Source organism: Crinia signifera, chromosome 2, assembly GCF_055691185.1.
Source record: "Crinia signifera chromosome 2, ASM5569118v1, whole genome shotgun sequence".
NCBI classification, from domain to species: domain Eukaryota; kingdom Metazoa; phylum Chordata; class Amphibia; order Anura; family Myobatrachidae; genus Crinia; species Crinia signifera.
Window position 1 is genome coordinate 20,816,735 of NC_139218.1, and position 18,710 is coordinate 20,835,444.

The following is an 18,710-nucleotide window of genomic DNA, read 5'->3' on the forward strand; positions in this document are numbered from 1 at the left end:
GAGAAGCTGAACCAGGATAGAGGAAGAGAGACCAGCATACACTGCTGCTTCGCTTGGCTCCGACACATCCCAGGCCACCCCAGCACGCCCATCCGCCTGCCCATCCTGTACACAGTAGTAAATAACCGGCTCTGTGTACAGTCAATTGAATCAGTGGGGGGGATTTGTCGTCTCTACCATGGCCGCACCCGCACTGCGGCTGACTCGCCTCTGATGCTCTGCCAGTGGGCAGTAGCAGGCAGCAGCATGTCAGTGCGTCGAGCGGGTGCCGGCACCCACACAGACCCCGCTGCTGCTTGCTCCCCCAAGCGGCAGCTGGGGCTGCCTTACAGTAGTTACGCCACTGTCATCAATGTTCATTTGGCAAGATGTATCTACAGTATATATATATATATATATATATATATATATATATATATATATATATATAATGATCTGGTCGGCATACCAGTGTCTGGGAATCTGGCAGTCGGAATACCAACATCGGAATCCCGATACTGGTCAGCTATTCAGCGCTGGAAGTCAGATACCGATTACATCCTGAATTGGGGAGGGGGGATTTAGGTTTAGGCAATATAGGAGAGGTTAGGATTGGGGGGGGCCTAGGCTTAGAGCCTACAGAAGTTTGGTTACAGCTATGCTGCAAGAAGGGGGTGATGGTTAGGCACTAAGGGGTTAGGCTGCAAGGGTGTCAAAATATTGCACATCAGGACTTCTGATGCTGTCCTATATATATATATATATATATATATATATATATATATATATATATATATATATATAGATCTCTCGTCTCTCTCTCTCTCGCTCTCTCTATATATATAAAATTCACCTTTTACTTCTCTCAGTAAAGGGAGAAGCTCGTTTCATTGCAATCCCCAGTTATGTGCCTATATATGTAGGGCTGTCTTAATAGCATAGTAGTCCCTGGGCAAAGCACACCCATTCACAGGAACCAATTATAAAACAAAATCATAATATGCTCCTCCTGTGGTGCTGAGCCGTCTCTCCTCATGCTTCCACACAGTGACTGGCTATCAGTCCACTGATTGGTGGACAGCTCCAGCCACCTACCAATCAGCATGCCACCACCCACCTGCCCCTGCTCAGAGGCCCCTAGAAATGTGGGGCCCAGGGCAACTGCCCAGATTGCCTCTCCTGTAAGTTGTCGCTGTGTATATCTGTATTTCTTCCTTAATGTTTGATGATTATGTTTGTCATTCTCTGATGTGTATCCCTTTTACATGTGAGCGATTTCGATTCCTTAGGTAATTGATTAAATAACTCAAAGCAGAAAACATTTGCAAAATAAAATCGCAATAGCTTTAAAAAAGTTAAATACCCGATCACAGCAGCTGATCTATCTGTGGTCAGTATGGACAACCTCCCGCCATCACGGGCTGCTCAGTGACTTTGGCATCCAGCTTCTTGCATCTAAGGCACAGGTGCCCAAACTCAGTCCTCAGGACCCCACACAGTGTATGTTTTGCAGGTCTACTCAGAGAATCACAAATACAGCTCCACCTGTAGATTTTTTAAAATGTGTCAATGAGTAATGAATGCACCTGTGCACCTGCCGGGTGACCTGGAAACGGTCCTGAGGACCGATTTTGAGAACCCCTGGTCTAAGGACTTAAACAGGGTGATGCCACAAAATCATTTTATAATATTTGTGCAAATCTTTTCCCATCACACCTTGTGGAACCCAACTATATCCTGCTTTCAAAGGAGTCCTAGTGGTTCGCTCTCATGTGCGCCATTGTCCTCCTCCATATGTCTTACTACATCTATTTCCGACAGCATTTCACGTACAACAGCATTTTCGAGGGTATGTGGATGGACATCCCAATAACTTCATACCAATTTGTGCCTTCGGTGAGGATTGTGTTCACAGTGGCAGTCTCTACCTTCCACAATTACATGCAATGGGGTCAGTGGAGGACCCACTATTGTCCCCCCAGCTTTCAGACCAAAGGTGAATGTGTAGCGATTGTCATTCCGCTAACGGCAGTGGATGTGCAGCCTAAAACATAATTTGGCATGTTGTGATTGCACAGCTTTAGATTAAAGTGTTTTTAGTGCGTTTGACTAAAATTTCTCCCATTTTTAGGTTGTCTGCTAAAAATCCTCACAAATGCTTGTAGACAGGGCCGTATTTACCCATGGCCCCTAGGATTTAAGGTATTATGGCACCCTCCCAAATGTCATCCTTTCACCCCACTACAGCTGACGATTGGGAACAGAGATTATGCCATCATTTACACTCTAAGAATTCACGTAGACACAGAGTTGAATCCAAGTCTGTCTTCCTCTTTTCTCAAAACACATTCGTTCTTCTATTGCCTTTAACCATTGGAGCCCATGGGCGCAGATAACAGTTCTTCAGCACAATATACTTCATGGGCCCCTGCAGGGTCCCTAGGCTTCAGCCTAGTCAGCCCAATGGATAATACAGCCCGGATTGTAGATTATTTTCACTGTTCAATACAATCTATATACATAAACAACAAATATTATTAATATATATTTACATGTACCTTTATTGTACAACAGTTAGTGGAATGCTTCTCGGTTTTACCCATTTGCTCCCATTCCTATTTTCTTGATTATTTTCAATGGACAGGTAATTCTGAATAATAGTTTACAATAGTTTTCTATAACTGTAGTAACTTCTAAGATGTGTTTGCGCAATACATATGGGACCTTATTCAGCTTGACCGTGGCTGTACAGGCATATCGCTAAAGTGCAAGCTCTTTGCTACAAAGCAAAGTGCTCACACATTAACGGCTGCCCATTGGTTGTGAAACCAGACACAGGCCAGCCATGTTTGGGGTCACAGTGGCTGCGTGTGATGTCACACAGCTGAACCCCCTCCTTACCGAATGGTACAGACATGCCTGCATTGTCTGGCATCCGGCCCGCAAGCGCTCGGATGCCGCCTGCTGACCTCCGCCCATTGAGTCCCCCCTTCCAAACGCTACTTAAACTGCGGTCATGATGCAAACAGTTTAGGTATGCTCGCAGGCACACTGGCACAGGATCTTCAGAAATCACCATTTAGCGATTTTCGAAGATTTCTTGCAAAAACATCCAAATAAGCAAATACATCTCTCTTATAGGATATGAAATACAGCCCATTAAAGTGTATTAGAGAGGGTATATGGATGCTTCAAAATACGGATGAAGTTGCCACCAAGCAATATGGAAACAGAAGCACAGTATGACACTGTATGACCGGTTCTAGATAACTGGCTACTTGGCAATCAAAATAAGTTATTATTATTAAGTTATTAGAAGCTCATTAGAAGGACGGAATGAGTAAATGTACAAAATTAACTGGAGAACCACTTTAAGTGAATAAGCTACAGTACACTAAATCATTTCAGGTGAAAATAAATTATACTGTCTTTCAGCTGGACACCAGCTCGGGAGCGCAGCTATACATGCAGCCTATTCACAAACAGGCATAACCATTTCCCAAAGTCATTCTAAAGGGGATCGTAGTCACTGGTATGTAATGATAGTCAAACATTACTCTGTACTGACGTGACCGATTGATTTTTCCTCGATTTGAGCTCTTGCTGTCTGTATTGTTCCTCTAATTTCTGTTTCTCAAAATTTGTGATAAATGTTATTTGAACCTCCACGCTTTTCCGGATCTTATCGAAATTACTGAAATCCGCAACATATTTTCCTTGCGAGGACAGAGAGACAACAGGGACAAATTCATAACCCCAAAAGATCTCCTCCGGCAGATACGAGGTTCGGCTCTGACAGACTGTGCTGGTGGATTCTACGGTGGCATTGAGAAGGACGACAAGTTCAAATTCTTTCGTCTTCATGTTATCAGCCGTCAGATCCTTTAGTGGACTCTGCTCATCTAAGACGTGATAAAACGCTAGCGGCAAGATCAGAAAGGGGCTTTCGGAAGAAGAGTCCACATTGAAGCTCATGTTGGCTTGCTTGAGTAGGATCTTCTCCCCTTCTTTAGTCTCATATGTATGAAGGAGCTTCCCATAAAGTTGGCATTGTATCAGTAGGCTCTTTCTCATGTTTGCTACCTGTACCACCAAACACATCTTTCCATTATGTTTTGTAATAACGGCCTTGTTGCTAAATTTAATTGTCTCTGCGCGTTTCTTGGGCCTGGCAATTTTGGCCAGGAAAGTTCCAGTGATGAAAATTTCAATTAAAGTTGTAACGACCAGTTGTGCCACGAGCAAGAAAATGGCAATTGGGCACTCTTCAGTAATAAACCGGAACCCATAGCCAATGGTGGTCTGCGACTCTAGAGAGAACAAGAAGGCACCAGTGAAGGAGTCCACATTCATGACACAAGGAGTGTGGTTCGCAGTTGGTTCGTAGCGGACATCTCCATGGACAAATGCTATCAAGAAATAAATAGCTCCAAAAAAACACCATGTCAAGAAGAACGTTGCGGCAAACAAGGTGAGCTTGTATCTCCATTTCATGTCAATGACGGTTGTCCATAAGTCTTGGAGGTAAAGCAGGAAGACTCCATCTACTTTGTCGATCTTCACATTGCTGTGTCCACTCTTGGATATCACCCTTGGTCGCTCCGATTTCACTTCAGTTTGGACCTCACCATCTACTAACGGACAACTGCATGTATCTAAGTTAGGAACATCCATCCTCTGCACTGGAACAATCCTAAAATAATACATGGGACATTGTTAGTTAAAAGAAATTCTTAATTTGCAATGTTTGCATACATTTATTTGAGCTTCAAAGACAATACAATTATCAGATGTACCAAAGAGATTTAGGTAAATACTGTAGACATGGCCACGTGCAGTATCAAAATTAAAATGCATCATTTAAGGACATAAGTGTCTATTTACTAAGTCATGATGGGATAAATTGGAGAGAGATAAAGTACCAGCCAATCATCTCCGGTCATGTTACAGGCTGTGTTTGGAAAATTACAGGAGCTGGTTGGTTGCTACTCAGGGGTCTATTTACAAAGCCTTGAAAGGAGTTCAAGTGGCGAGAAATAAAGTATGAGCAATTAGCCCCTAACTGACATTGCAGACAGTGTTTGGACATTGACAGTTAGGGGCTGGGTGGTTGGTACTTCATCCCCACCCACTTTACCCAAGGCTTAGTAAATAGAACCCCTAGATCTCTCTTCACTTTATCTCTCTCCAAGGCGTAGTAAATAGAACACATATTATAATGGTAATATTGGCAATAACAGGGTGAGGAACCCATAATTATATGCGGTTATATGATAAGAAAGCTAAAACAGTGTATAGATAAACTATGTAAAAGAAAAGATTAATAAAAAAGTCGACAAGCATGCTTGTTGAAATTGACAAAGTTGACATACACTAGGTAGATACATGCAAAAGGTTGACACGGAAAAGGTCAACACTGAAAAATGCCGACATGAACTTTTTGTAGTGTCAATGTCAACATGTGTCGACATTGAGCCCCAATAAGTGTTACGCATACCCTCGCATAGTGCATCACTGCGCTACCACCCGCTCAGCAAACTTTTCCATTCCAATTTCAGAGGACTAAATAAGCAGACATCTATTATTTATCAAGTACATTCCATAAAATCATAGCTAAAAGCTGATTGGTGGAGAGATATCAACTGTGTAGTGAGATAAAGTACTGGCCAAATCAGCTTTTATTTGTTCTTAAACAGGCAGTGTTTACAAAATGACAGTTAAGAGCTGATTGGTTGGTACTTATCTTTCACCATTTTATTTTTGTCCAAGGTTAGATGTATCTCCCCTGGTTGTTATTGGTAACGTTTCCAGGGCAGGCGACAGGGGGGGGGGGGGTCAAAGGGGACACCTGCACTAGCCTCAAGCTTGTGAGGGGCCCCAAGGTTCTGAGGCGCTATAGGGCTGTAAGCATTGCTGCATGTGCACTGCAGGTGGGTCAGATGTACTGTAACATTTATAGAGAGAGTTAGATTTGTGTGAGTTATTTTTTTCCTATGCAGGGTAAATACTGGCTGCATTATTTTTACATTGCAATTTAGACTTCAGTTTTGACACACCCCACCCAAATTTAACTCTCTCTGCAAGTGTTACATCTGCCCCACCTGCAGTGCACATGGTTTTGCCCATTTTGAGAACAATTTTGTACAGCGATCAGAACTGAATAAGGGCATGTGTCACCAACTGTCTCATTTTAAAGAGCCACAGTTGCCTGGAAAACATGAACTGTGTGGAGTCCTGAGGACCGAGTTTGAGAATCTGCGCTTTAGACCAGGAGTAGACAGCCAAGCACAGCGAGGCACCGTGCCCGAAGCATGGCGAGAGTAGCGAGCCATCGGAGTGGATGCGGTGCACTTTGACGGTGTCCATGTCGACTCTGTCAACATGGAGGACAAAAAAATGCCCTTTGACTGTCGACCTTACCATTTATCGACCTAATGCTTGTTTTGAGCTTCCAACCCTGACGACCTGAGCCATGTCGACCTTTTCATGTGTCGACCTAAGCCATGTCGACCTTCACTGGTCCACCCAATGCATGTAGACCTAATATGGGTCAATCTAATGACCCATACCCGCTGGCGCACAGGTGCAGTCATTACTAACTGTCACATTTTCAAACCTGTGCTGCATTCATTCCTAACCGACACATTCTACATATTCACAGGTGATCTGGAAAACATGGACTGTTGGTAGCTCTGCTCAACAAGGCAGCTGGTCATTCTGCATAAATAAGTACACATGGTGGCAAAATGGTTGAACAGAAGCGGACAGACATTTTATCACACTACATTGAGGTTTTGGGGGAAATTTACTAAGATGTCTGCATACTGTGTGCATACCTCCCAACTGTCCCGAAAATCGAGGGAACGTCCCGGTTTTCAGACACATTCCCACGACCCTCCCGGGGCCAGCTGTCCCCCCCCCCTGTAAGTTGTGACCAGCGCACAGCATCTATTCCGGCAGCCAGAGGGGTTGGGGGCAACGCTAGAGGCTCTCAGAGCCTCCAGGCCATGCCCCCACAAAACAGGGGTGTGGCCTCCTGTGACGGCACAATTACAGGCCACACCCCATTTCATGGCAAGCCATGCGCAGGCACGCATTTGTCCCTCCTTGCAAGACTACAAAGTTGGGAGGTATGTGTGTATTCTACTTCACATGTGATGTTGCTATGGGAAACCAATCAGAAACTACTTATTTATTTAGCACCCTCTAGAAGATAGTAGACAGGATCTGATTGGCTGCCCATAGCAAAATCACATGTGAAGTAGAATACACATCTTAGTAAAATTCCCCCCTTTGTGTCCCGCTTATGCTACAGTAGCTCATTTACAACATGTATCAAGGGCGTTAAAAACAAATAAAAAGTCAGTGAGTTCGTTGTCAACAACGTTTGGTCTATCACTAGACTGTGCCGGCTATGTGAGCTGACTGGTAACGCGCTCCCTATAAATCAGGCACCACTAACAGGCATTACGCTTTATCTCATATGACATCTCTAACCTGACTCGTGTTCTAGAACAGGCTGCTCCAAAACCGGTTCATTATGCAGTTAGGAAATAAACAGCAATTTATGGCGATGTGAGAGGAACTTTAGAATGAATGCCTGTTGGGGATTTTCAGTCTGAAGGCTCGAGTCCTTTTTTTAAAATGTATTTTTCCATGCCCCCCCCCCCCCATACACAGGTCTGACTGGTTTGAGGGACAAGACGGACCTGATTGCCCTTCTAAAAAGCACCCGCGGTGTACACTGATGGTATGATTCCAATTGATCTTACTGAAGGTTCTGAATTCAGAGGTGCATTGGATCGGAACAATAGGATCCGATCCAATGCACCTCTGATTTCAGAACCGTACCTGTGTTACATCATGGTGCAAATCTATCAGCGCTAGGACAACTGTGACTTATACCATGGACATCAGATTCCCTTCAGTGTTGCAGAGTGCTGAGCAGCTACGATTACAACTCTGTGTTACACCATTTGTATGGACAGCTGCATTGTCCTTTGCCACAATAGATATTTGCAGAAGCTATATCTCCAGCAGATGTTACTTATAACCTGCCAGGGCCGAGCAGGAACCCAGAGTTCATCTGTCTGATCCGTCCCAAAATACACAAGACATAACTCGCTCAGAGCCTTCCGCTGCTGAACCAGGATTTAGGTCCCACCTGCAGCTATTCATTTATTAAATATCTTCCACAACAGACTATTCTGACCCTCTCACTCTATGCACAGGGAGATTAAGCGAGGGCTGCATAGGCATGAGGGCATTTAAGAGCCTGCAAATTTTGTGATTGTCCTAATAAAGTTGTGTGAATAGTTCATTACCCATTAGAAGTCAGGTGATTGATGGTTAGAGTAGCCAATTAGCTGTATAAGGGGTGGTAGCTTATGCAGGGGTATATAAAGGGGAGTCAGATGCTGCTGCTTCCTCTTTGAGTCTGGATTCCCACCCTCCCTCCCTTGCTCTTTTAAATTGCTACCTGGCCTTTCGGCCTTCACCTAATTTGCCTTCACTACAATTAATAATTGGCAGGAAGGCGCCCTCGTCCAGCAGTCAATTTTGAGGTACAGGTGGTCACTGTGCGGTATTGCCCCCTACTACCAGGACGGCTGGTGAGTCCTGCCCCCGAGGGGGGACGTTGGCCACTTCTTGGAAGTGTCCTCACCATGCCATAGGAGGGGCGGTAAGACCGTCACAGTGCGGGCTGTGCCTTAAATTCAATGGGGGCGGTCCATCGCCCTGGTTATAAGTTGGGGCGTTGTAGTCGCCGCCATTACTAACGCTTTCCTGGCCATCCCTTTCAATAGGGTCATACCACTTAATAAATATTGTTGACCTTTTAACTTATGCAGTTGTTGTCCGTGTGATTATTTTTAGAATAAGGTGTCCGTGCGATTTATTTCTAGGGGTAATTTAGAGTTAAGTTAAGGTAAATGTCAATCATGATAATTTAATAGGCTCCTTAAGGGTTCTAGGCAATGGGAGACTGAAGGCGTTTCCCCCACACCTGCAGAAGTTAATGTTTTATTGCCTGACACTCTGAGAGGGACAGAGGAAATACATGGTTATACCCGGGAGCTGAGACAGATGTTCCATATCAGAACCATCTCTGGGGTGACTATACGTCATCCCTCCTAACAGCAGCAGAGGGTTAAGAAACATTTCGCGCCCCCACAATTCCCCAGCCTCAGGCCAGATGCTCTCCATATTACATGGCGGAGAGGGTAGTAGGGAATTTACTGTGATTGGTAACACTATTTTCAAACAATTCTGATTCATTTAAAAGACTCATTTTCACTAGAGATTCAGAAAGTGAGAGATTTGGTAAGACATCTCCACTTTTTTAAAGCGGCAATCATTTACCCGGCAAAACCAGTTTGATTGATAAAATCTGGAGGTTTCTTACTAAATCTTTCACTTTCTGATTATCTCACCCTATTCCGCCATAAAGGTATTTCAGTTCAGCTGTGTGACACTCTGTGTGCTGGTGCCGTATCTGTGATTCCGTCCTTTGTCTACCTGCTCCCATTGGCCCCTGTAATCTTCTCTACAAAGCTCTAGAATATAAATATTACATTTTAAAGGCATCTCTTATAGGCCCTTATTCTGGTTCGTGCGGTACGGCCCGCGTGCGGCCGTACCGCCGATGTTTTCCGTCTGCACATGCGCAGAGGTCAATCTGCGCATGTGCAGGCGAATTCGCCGCACATAGCGTTAGTACGCCGCAAAGGGGGCGTATAGGGGCGTGAGGGGCTTCATGCCCTCATTTCCCTATGTATACGCCCCGCGTTTCATGGGCGTTCCCATGCAAACGCGGGGCGTACGCATGGTAATGAGGCCATGACGCAACTCATGGGGGCGGAAAGCTGACGTCGCCGGATGTCAGCTTTCAGCCCCCATACAAGCTACCACACGGACGATTGTCCGTGTGGTCTCAGCTTGCGGGAGCTGCCGCGGCGTGCGGACCTGCCTTCGATGGTCGACGACCATCGAATGCAGGGGGCAGCTCCCACCATGGTGGAGGCGTACGCCTCCACCATTTTCATGCGGATCGGCAGCCGTCCGTGTACGGACGGCCGTGCCGATCCGTCTTGTAGGCGGGGATTCGTCTGGTGCGGTCGGAGCCGCATATGCGGCTCGACCGCACCAACCAGAATAAGGGCCATAGTGCTGGTATGCTCACATTCACATTCTGTAGAGATGCCATTGCTCATCTTCTTTTTCACATTTCCTTTTTTATTTTTTATTTTCATGACAAACAACAGCATTCGCAGCATTTTAGGGAGGCAACGAGGCTAACATGATGAAAAATTGTAATTTCACATCAATTTAGCCCCGCCCATTTTGTAGACCTGCAAATCGTGGCATTTGACTGGAATGGGGGTGGGGCTCGATGATGCCAGAATCTGATTGGATGTTATGGACAATGGGGGAGATTCTCTAAGAATCTCCGCCCCCCTTCGCCGCCCATCGCATTTATAATTATCGCATATGTTCTAACATATGCGATAATGATAGCAAAGGACAGCTCTTGCGTTAAGAGCTGTCCTTTGCGGTGAGAGTCACCGGGTCCCAGCAGGTCCCGGCGGCTCCCCCCTCCCTCCCACACCCGGCGCTGCTGCGCCTGGCTCTCCTCCTCCCTGCACCCAGAAGAGGATCAGTGCAGGGAGGAGGTCAAAGGGCCGGGCAGCACTGCGCTGTGCTGCCCGGACACAGGTAAGGGAGGAGGGGGCGATGCGGGGCGGCGGGGGTCCGTGCGGGGCGACAGGGGTCGTTGCGTTAACCCGGCGGGGGATGCTTACAACATCCGAAAATGCGGTAAAAACCCCGATAACAGGGTTTTTACCGCATTTCTTGCATAGAGAATCTCCCCCAATGTCTCCACTTGTCCTGTGTGGATGGTTTGGTTTCTCTCCCTCTTTAGGGGGGGATTCTCTATCACAGAAATGCGGTAAAACCCCCGTTATCGGGGTTTTTACCGCATTTCTGTATGCTGTACTGTCCCTCCGCAGAGACAGCGCTGGCGATTCCCTGCAGAAGCCTATGGGCTTCTTACCGCAGTGGTGTGTGAGGGATCCGTCACGGATCCCTCCCAGCGTGCCCTGCGGCCGGCGCTGGGGTCTGCGCATGCGCAGATGGACTCCCGGGTCACAGACCCGGAAGTCCAGTGCCGGCACCGCATCGCAAGGGACAGCTCTTATCGCAATAGCTGTCCCTTGTGTTAATAACAGCATATGTTACAACATATGCCGTTATTAATAATGCGATGTCCGGCGAAGGGGGGCGGCGAGTTTTACAACATCCCGCCCTAGCACTGCTTGCAGCAATCAGGATCTTTAGGGCTCGTAAGAGTATATTGACATTCTAAGGGCACCCGCAGCAGTGAGGACAAGCAAGGACAAAGTACAAGGTTTACACCTGTACATACAACCCCAAGCAATGCTGTATCCTAATCCAGACTCACACAGAACAAGCACAGGTAATTGAAGAGAAACATGAGTCCAGGCTTACATTACCATAAATTGCTCATATTGTGCTTGTCACGGATGAATGGCAGCAGTAATATATATAACTCTCCCATTACAGCTTTCCATAGAACAGAACGGAATGTAAATTGCCAATATAGATTTCCAATGCACAATATGAAAGTCAGAAATAATGAAACTTAATATTTATTTATATATATATATTTTTATTCCTTTAGAGACAGCGGATTAACAGGAACACAACATTTTCATCTCTGCTCTACTGGATTATAACTCGGTCAATAAAGTTATTTTCTCTGAGCTGCTTCATAAAACAATAGAACTGTAAATAGTATTCAAGTGTTTTGCACTTCAGCAGCCACTAGATGGCGCCCGACTGAGCAATTCAAGCTTTGCAATGTTTGGGGGCACACCGCGACTGCAGCTGACATTACTGTTATGTTGTTCTTTCATTTTAATGAGCTGGAAACTAATGTAGTTCCTTATACATGCTGACCTTCAACCTTTACTAAATGAATGGTCTTACTTTTCCTCTTTGGCTTCCTACTTTATATTTAACAGAACTGTTTATTTTACTGTCCTTGGAAATGATACAGGACTGCTCTGAGGATACGATGGCAGTGCACATGGCGGAGCTGAGATACATAGTACCTAAGGGCAAAGAACATAAGCAACTCTGTCTGGATAATATAAAAGCGTGGATGAAAGACTCATAAGGGATAAAGGTACCTAAAATGTATACAAATCCTCCTACTACACTACCTCTCCTCTTGATCCTATACCTGCACAAGTCATTAAAACTCTATTGCCTGTGCTTATCCCAACCATAACTAAAAGCTGCAATCTCTCTCTTGCTACTGGTACTTTTCCCTCTTTGTTTAAACATGCAGTGATTACCCCCATTCTGTTGGGATTACCCCCATTCGTAAAAACTACAATTCTGACCCTAACTTTCTCTCTAACTACTTTCCTATCTCTCAGCTCCCATGCCTCTCCAAGCTACTCGAGAGACTTGTCTACTCTCGCCTCACACACTTTCTTAACTCTCACAACCTATTAGACCTACTTTAGTCAGGCTTTTGTTCCCAACACTCCACTGAGACAGCACTGACTAAAGTAGTCAATGATTTCGCAACTGCTAAGTCTAAAGGCCATTAATCACTACTCATTCTTCTAGACCTTTCTGCTGCGTTTGACACTGTTGATCACACTCTTCTCATACAAACACTGCAGTTCCTAGGACTTAATGACACAGCCATTTCCTGGTTCTCATCTTACCTATCTGATCGCTCTTTCACTGTTCGCTTCTCTAACTCTACCTCCTCTTCACTACCTCTGTCAGTCGGAGTTCCGCATGGCTCAGTCTTAGGTCCTCTGCTTTTCTCAATCTATACCTCAACTCTTGGCAAACTAATCAGTTCTTTCGGATTTCAGTATCACTTATATGCGGATGATACTCAAATCTATCTATCATCCCCAGAGTTGTCACCAGTGGTCTTGGGCTGAGTCTCTGAATGTCTCTCTGCCATCTCATCCTGGATGACTTCTTGCCACCTCAAACTCAATATTTCTTAAATGAAATTACTTATATTCCCACCAGCCAAGAACAGTTTCCATCCTGATATCTCCATCACTGTTGACAACTCTACAATCTACCCTACCCCACAAGCTCGTTGCCTAGGGGTCATCCTCGACTCTGAACTGCCCTTTTTTCCCCACATTCAATCTGTCTCCAAATCATGTTACATACATTTAAAAACATATCCAAAATATGACCCTATCTCACACAAGACACTACTAAATCTCGTATCCATGCACTCATTATATGGATGAAATGTAATAGGATGAGAGAATCAGAAAGTGAGAGATTTGGTAAAGCAGTGTAAATGATTGCCGCTTTAAAAAAACTGGAGAACTCTCACTTTCTGATTCTCTCCTCCGATTACGTTTCACCCTATAGCTTTTTTCATTAGTCATGGGAAATGAATTAGCATTGCACTTTCACCTAGTTTGTGTTTATCTGTTTTTAATAACCTGTAGGTGTCACTGTTGCTATTGCTATTTAGGAATGTTTAGTTGGGACTGAAACCTTAGCATAGACAGCTACAACTGAGAAAAAAACAAACGACCAAAATAATAATAAGAAAATAATTTAAATAAACAAAAACCATTGAATGGGAAGGTGTGACCAAACTTTTGACTGGTACTGTATACATACCTCCCAACTGTCCTGCTTTCTGTGGGAATGTCCCATTTTTTGGTGACATTCTCGCTTCCTGCCCACGGCCGGCAGTGTCCCGCAGTGTGGGGGGCAGTCAAGACGCATGTGTACAGCGTCTATCCCGCAGCCAGAGGGCTGGGGGCATGGCCAGAAGCTCACAGAGCCTGGGTCATGCCCAAATAGCAACAAAACATGGGCATGGCCTCGCGGGAGTAATGTGATTTGTAGGCCATGCCTCCAAATTTAGGTCCTGCCCCGGGAGTTTCTAATGTTGGGAGGTATGCGATCTATAAATATATGCTGATGTCTGGCACTCAGCAAAGTACTGACCCGGAGTCCCATCTATGCATGCGCGGAGTGACGCTCACACCACCGGTGATGCTGGGCGCACAGCAGAATACTGTGATAGAAGCCCATCGGCTTCTATGGGCAACACTGACTTTAAAATCCCTTTGCCCAGCACATCCAAACCCCCGGAATGTACCACATTCCGTGCTTGGTGCATACAGGAGCAGGGCCGGCGCCACCACTAGGCAAATCTAGGCATTTGCCTAGGGCGCCAGCCACTGGAGGGCGGCACTTTGCCCCTCGCCTCTCGCATGGAGGCTGCAGGGGTGTCCGTGCCGGGTACCTGCGGCACTGTGTGATCTGGCGGCGGGGTCCCTGCAGTGATGCACGCTATCCGGCAGCCAGGCGGCGGCGCGGGAAGCGCTGCTGGGTTTGAAAACATTCCGCATGCTGATTGGCTGAGATTCAGCCAATCAGCGTGCGGCGAGTTTTCAAACCCATCAGCGCTTCCAGCGCCGCCGCCTGGCTGCCGGATAGCGTGCATCACTGCAGGGACCCCGCCGCCAGATCACACAGCGCCGCAGGTACCCCCCCCATAGGCACCGGGGCGCCCCACCCCCCCTCGCCTGGGGCGCTCCGGTGCCTTGCACCGGCCCTGTACAGGAGCTGGCATTTTCAGAGGTTTGGCCTCATTTGATGCATCTCGTCCCAAGTCTCCAGAAATATAACAGTGATGATGCGTTCCGGGTACACAACTGAGCAAGAAGACAAGTACATTAGATCCCTCACAGGTCCTCAACTGGGGTATGGATCATTAAGTCGACCAAATGAAGGTCAACATACATTGGGTTGACCACTGAAAGTCGGCAGGCCTTATGTCGACACATACAAAAAGTTGACATGCCTAAGGTCCACAGGATTATAAGATCAAAAAAAGGCATTAGGTCGACATTGGGAAGGTCAACAGTCAAAAGTTTGACATGGGGTTTTTTACTTTTTTTGTCCCGAATGTCGACACAGTCAAAATGGACACCGTATCAGTGCATTGCGTCCCTTCGCATGGCTTGCTAGGCTTGGCAGACTATTTTATTCTCCCTCCATGCTCTAGTGCAGGGCTGGGCAACACCAGCCCTCCAGATGTTAATGAACTACACATCCCAGGATGCTTTGCATTAGTTTTGCTATGTGGCCATGCTGAAACTAATGCAAGGCATGCTGGGATGTGTAGTTCATCAACATCTGGAGGGCCGGTGTTGCCCAGCCATGCTCTAGTGGATGGTGTCAGCTCAAAAAAAAAGTTAAAAACCCATATCGACCTTTTGACTGGTAAGAACTCTGCTTTTTTACCAATTTGTATTGCCGCGTTGCTAGCCGTTTACGGGACATGGTATCCCCTTTCACATCGCACTAATTACCAGGTCAAATCTGCTTGTACTTGTCTTCTTGCTCAGTTGTGCACCATTGCCTCCCACTTCTCTTTCTACTCTGGTTAGAGCCTGTCCCCTGAAGGGAGTAGTACACACCGTTGTAGGATATATTTCTTGACAATTTCTCACATGGAATAGCCTACATTTCTAAGAACAAGAACTGACTGTAGAGTTTCACATAAAAGTTCTCTTTTTGAGGCTATTTTGAGAGTATAATCAAACCCACAAATGTGATGCTCCAGATACTAAACTTGCTCAAAGGAAGGTCAGTTTTATAGCTTCTCTAACTAACCAACCAATTTTCAGCTGTGCTAACATAATTGCACAAGGTCTTTCAAGGGTTTTCTAATCATCCATTAGTCTTCTAATGTAATTAGTAAACACAATGTACCATTAGAACACTGGAGTGATGGTTGCTGGAAATGGGCCTCTATGCGCACCAATGTAGATAAACTTTAAAGACCAGACGTTTGCAGCTAGTATAGTCATTTACCACATTAACAATGTATCAAGTGTATTTGATTGATTTAATGTTATCTTCATTGAAAAAAACAGTGTTTTTCTTAAAAAAATGAAGGACATTACTTTTGAACAGTAGTGTATATACTGAATAGGGGCTCAGTAGTTTAGTCTTTATGGTTTAAGTGTTCCTTTAAATGTAAGCTCTTCAGGTGCGACTTTATTGGAGTGTAAATTGTGTAGGACTCATTAAGTAAAAGTAAAAGTTAATGAACAATTGTTTATTAAATGACAGGAGACGGCGGAGACTACTTACCCCCATAAACCAATAAATGTTTACCTGCTCCACACTGTCATGCAAAGTCCAATATGGGGTTTAAGGGCGCAGCGTCTCTGCTGTGTGCGTCTTATGGGCGGTGTGGACAAACTCATGTGTACATTTATTTTGGAGAAATCACTTTTTACAATCGAAAGAAAATAAGATGAATAGAACGCAGGCTGCTTTCTTTCTATTCCGTTTTTCTGACATTCCTTCCTTCTTGTTGTTGTTCCCTGTATTCACAATAACACTGAGCTATAGCACGAGTCTACAACACCAAATTACTTGCTTGCCCCGGGTGCCGGAAATCCTAGTTCCGGCCCTGGAATTAACCCCTAACTCCCCACTTCGCCTCCTACAGATTATATTTTGCAGGATTTATACTTCCCTACCTGCACTTTTGTTCTAATACTGCCCATTGTGCCACTTATCCTCTTTCTTCCTGTAACCCCCACTGCATGCTATACCTTCATTCACCTATTCATACAGAGCATAGGCGTGCAGGGGGGGGGTTCCGGGTGTATCAAACACACACCATCACCGCCGCTGTGTCCGGCCTGCAACCCAGAGAGACCTCCAAGGTCACAGCCATTTTTGAAGGGGCCATCAGAAATTGAGAATGTGGCCTGATGTGGGTTGGACACTAATGCCAGACACTGAGGAGAGAAGGGCGGCGTGCTGCTAGTAACACCCTGGCATCGAGCATGCAAGTCCCCTTGGCAATGAGCATGCAGCCCCTCCTCTTGACAACAAGCCTATAACTCTCCCCTGGCAACAAGCATGTAACCCCTCTGGCAATGAGCATGTTACTCCCTAGCAACGAGCAAGTAATTTCCACCCTGGCAATCCCCCATGACAATGAGAATGCTACCCTGGCAAGAAGCATATGTAATAGGCATTAATTTGCATGGTATAATTTGTAATGGGCAATACGGTGGGTGGCAATATGTGTAATGGGCATTAGGGTGGGTGACATGAGTAATAGGCATTACTGTGAGTGGCATTATGTGTAATGGGCATTACGGTGGGCAACATTATGATTAATGGGCATTATGGTGGGCGGCATTATGTGTAATGGGCATTACGGTGGCATATCCCCCATTGCAATGAGAATGAAACCCCTGGCAACAAGCATGTAACCCCTGGCAACAAGGATGTAGGTAAGCTTCATTTAATATGTAATAGGCATTAAGGTGTGTAGTATAATGTGTAGTAGCCATTACTTCTGTGGTATAATTTGTAATAGGCATTACAGTATGTGGCATTATGTGTAATGGGCATTACGATGTGTGGCATTATGTGTAATGGGAAATACAGTGTACATTTTTGTAGCGCACCTACAATGCACACGGTCCCTTAATCTACTGTGCGTGGGGTAATGATTCAATCTGAAGCCCATATACTGTACATAAATAAGTCACCTATTTAGTTTGCATTGAAGCCCAGTAGGTGGTGATAGACACGCCCCTCCAATGGTGCACCCCCTAAAGGATCAGGATGTGAAATCGGCCAAAATCTCATGTGCAGACATCCCATCTGACCCGATGCGCGGTCCTGTGCACATCGCGTCACAGTCGGGAGGTCGGACAGGCTGCACGTAAGATATGGTAAATGTTATGTGTAGCCTGGAGGCTGGCAGGGCATGCAGAGAGGCATTGGGCGGTGAACGCGGTGAACGCGGGAAAGGCCGAGGGATCAGAGCGCTGGGTAGGTGAAGCCGGACGGCGGGCGCACATAGAAAAGAAAAACCCTTACAAATAATTGGTCAGTCAGTGATTGGCCAAGAGTTCTCTTAGCCATACGCTGATCTTCGCCTGCTGCTCCCCGGGAACTGCATGTAGGGTGACCAACTCATCCCTTTAATCCGGGACACACATTAATTACACAGGTTCTGTGGCAGTTTAAAACCAGGTGAAAGCCAGCCACAGAACCTGTGTAATTAATATGTCCCGGATTAAAGGGATGAGTTGGTCACCCTAACTGCATGTGATAAATCGTATGCGACAAAACTTGGCACATCAAGCGCCAAATTGTGTGTGGTGTTGGCGGGGTAAGGCTACTCCAAGGGATTAGAGTACGTACAGAGCCCCTGTCGTGATTCACCGTATCAAGTTACCAAGGTCATTCGAGACCACCTGGATATCGTGTGTAGCCCTATCAGGCACATATGCTGCAGATACAGTGGCAAATGCACCTCCTGGTCTGTACGGATTGGCATATGTGCAGGTACACGCCATTTTTCCGTGCAATGCTCTAGAGTCATTTCCGCCTGCATTATGCTACCAACTGTCCACCAATCCCTGAGTGCCTCCACCCAGATCCCTACTTCCTACCAAACTGATAAAATGTATATTCATCAATATTTGTTCAGCCTTGGAAGTGGTTGACTCCATTGTGTGTAGATGATGGGAACACATTACAGGAGCGACATGGTGTGAATACTTCAGGGTTTAAGAATCAAAGTAATTACACAGTTACACACAGCTTCACGCAAACCCTTATCTGTTTCTCGCAGTCATATACTGTAAGTC

General features: G+C 45.7%; 1 protein-coding gene across 1 annotated transcript in view; it reads right to left on the reverse strand.

Moving 5' to 3' along the window:
• Window positions 1–1,347: 1,347 nt before the first annotated feature.
• The window catches only part of KCNJ15 (potassium inwardly rectifying channel subfamily J member 15), a 55,004-nt gene continuing 37,641 nt past the window's right edge, over window positions 1,348–18,710 (reverse strand). The window contains exon 2 of the mRNA XM_083171700.1: window positions 1,348–4,672. Coding sequence (XP_083027826.1) covers window positions 3,526–4,653 — 1,128 coding nt within the window. The 5' untranslated portion in view covers window positions 4,654–4,672 and the 3' untranslated portion in view covers window positions 1,348–3,525. The remainder of the gene's footprint in view (window positions 4,673–18,710) is intronic.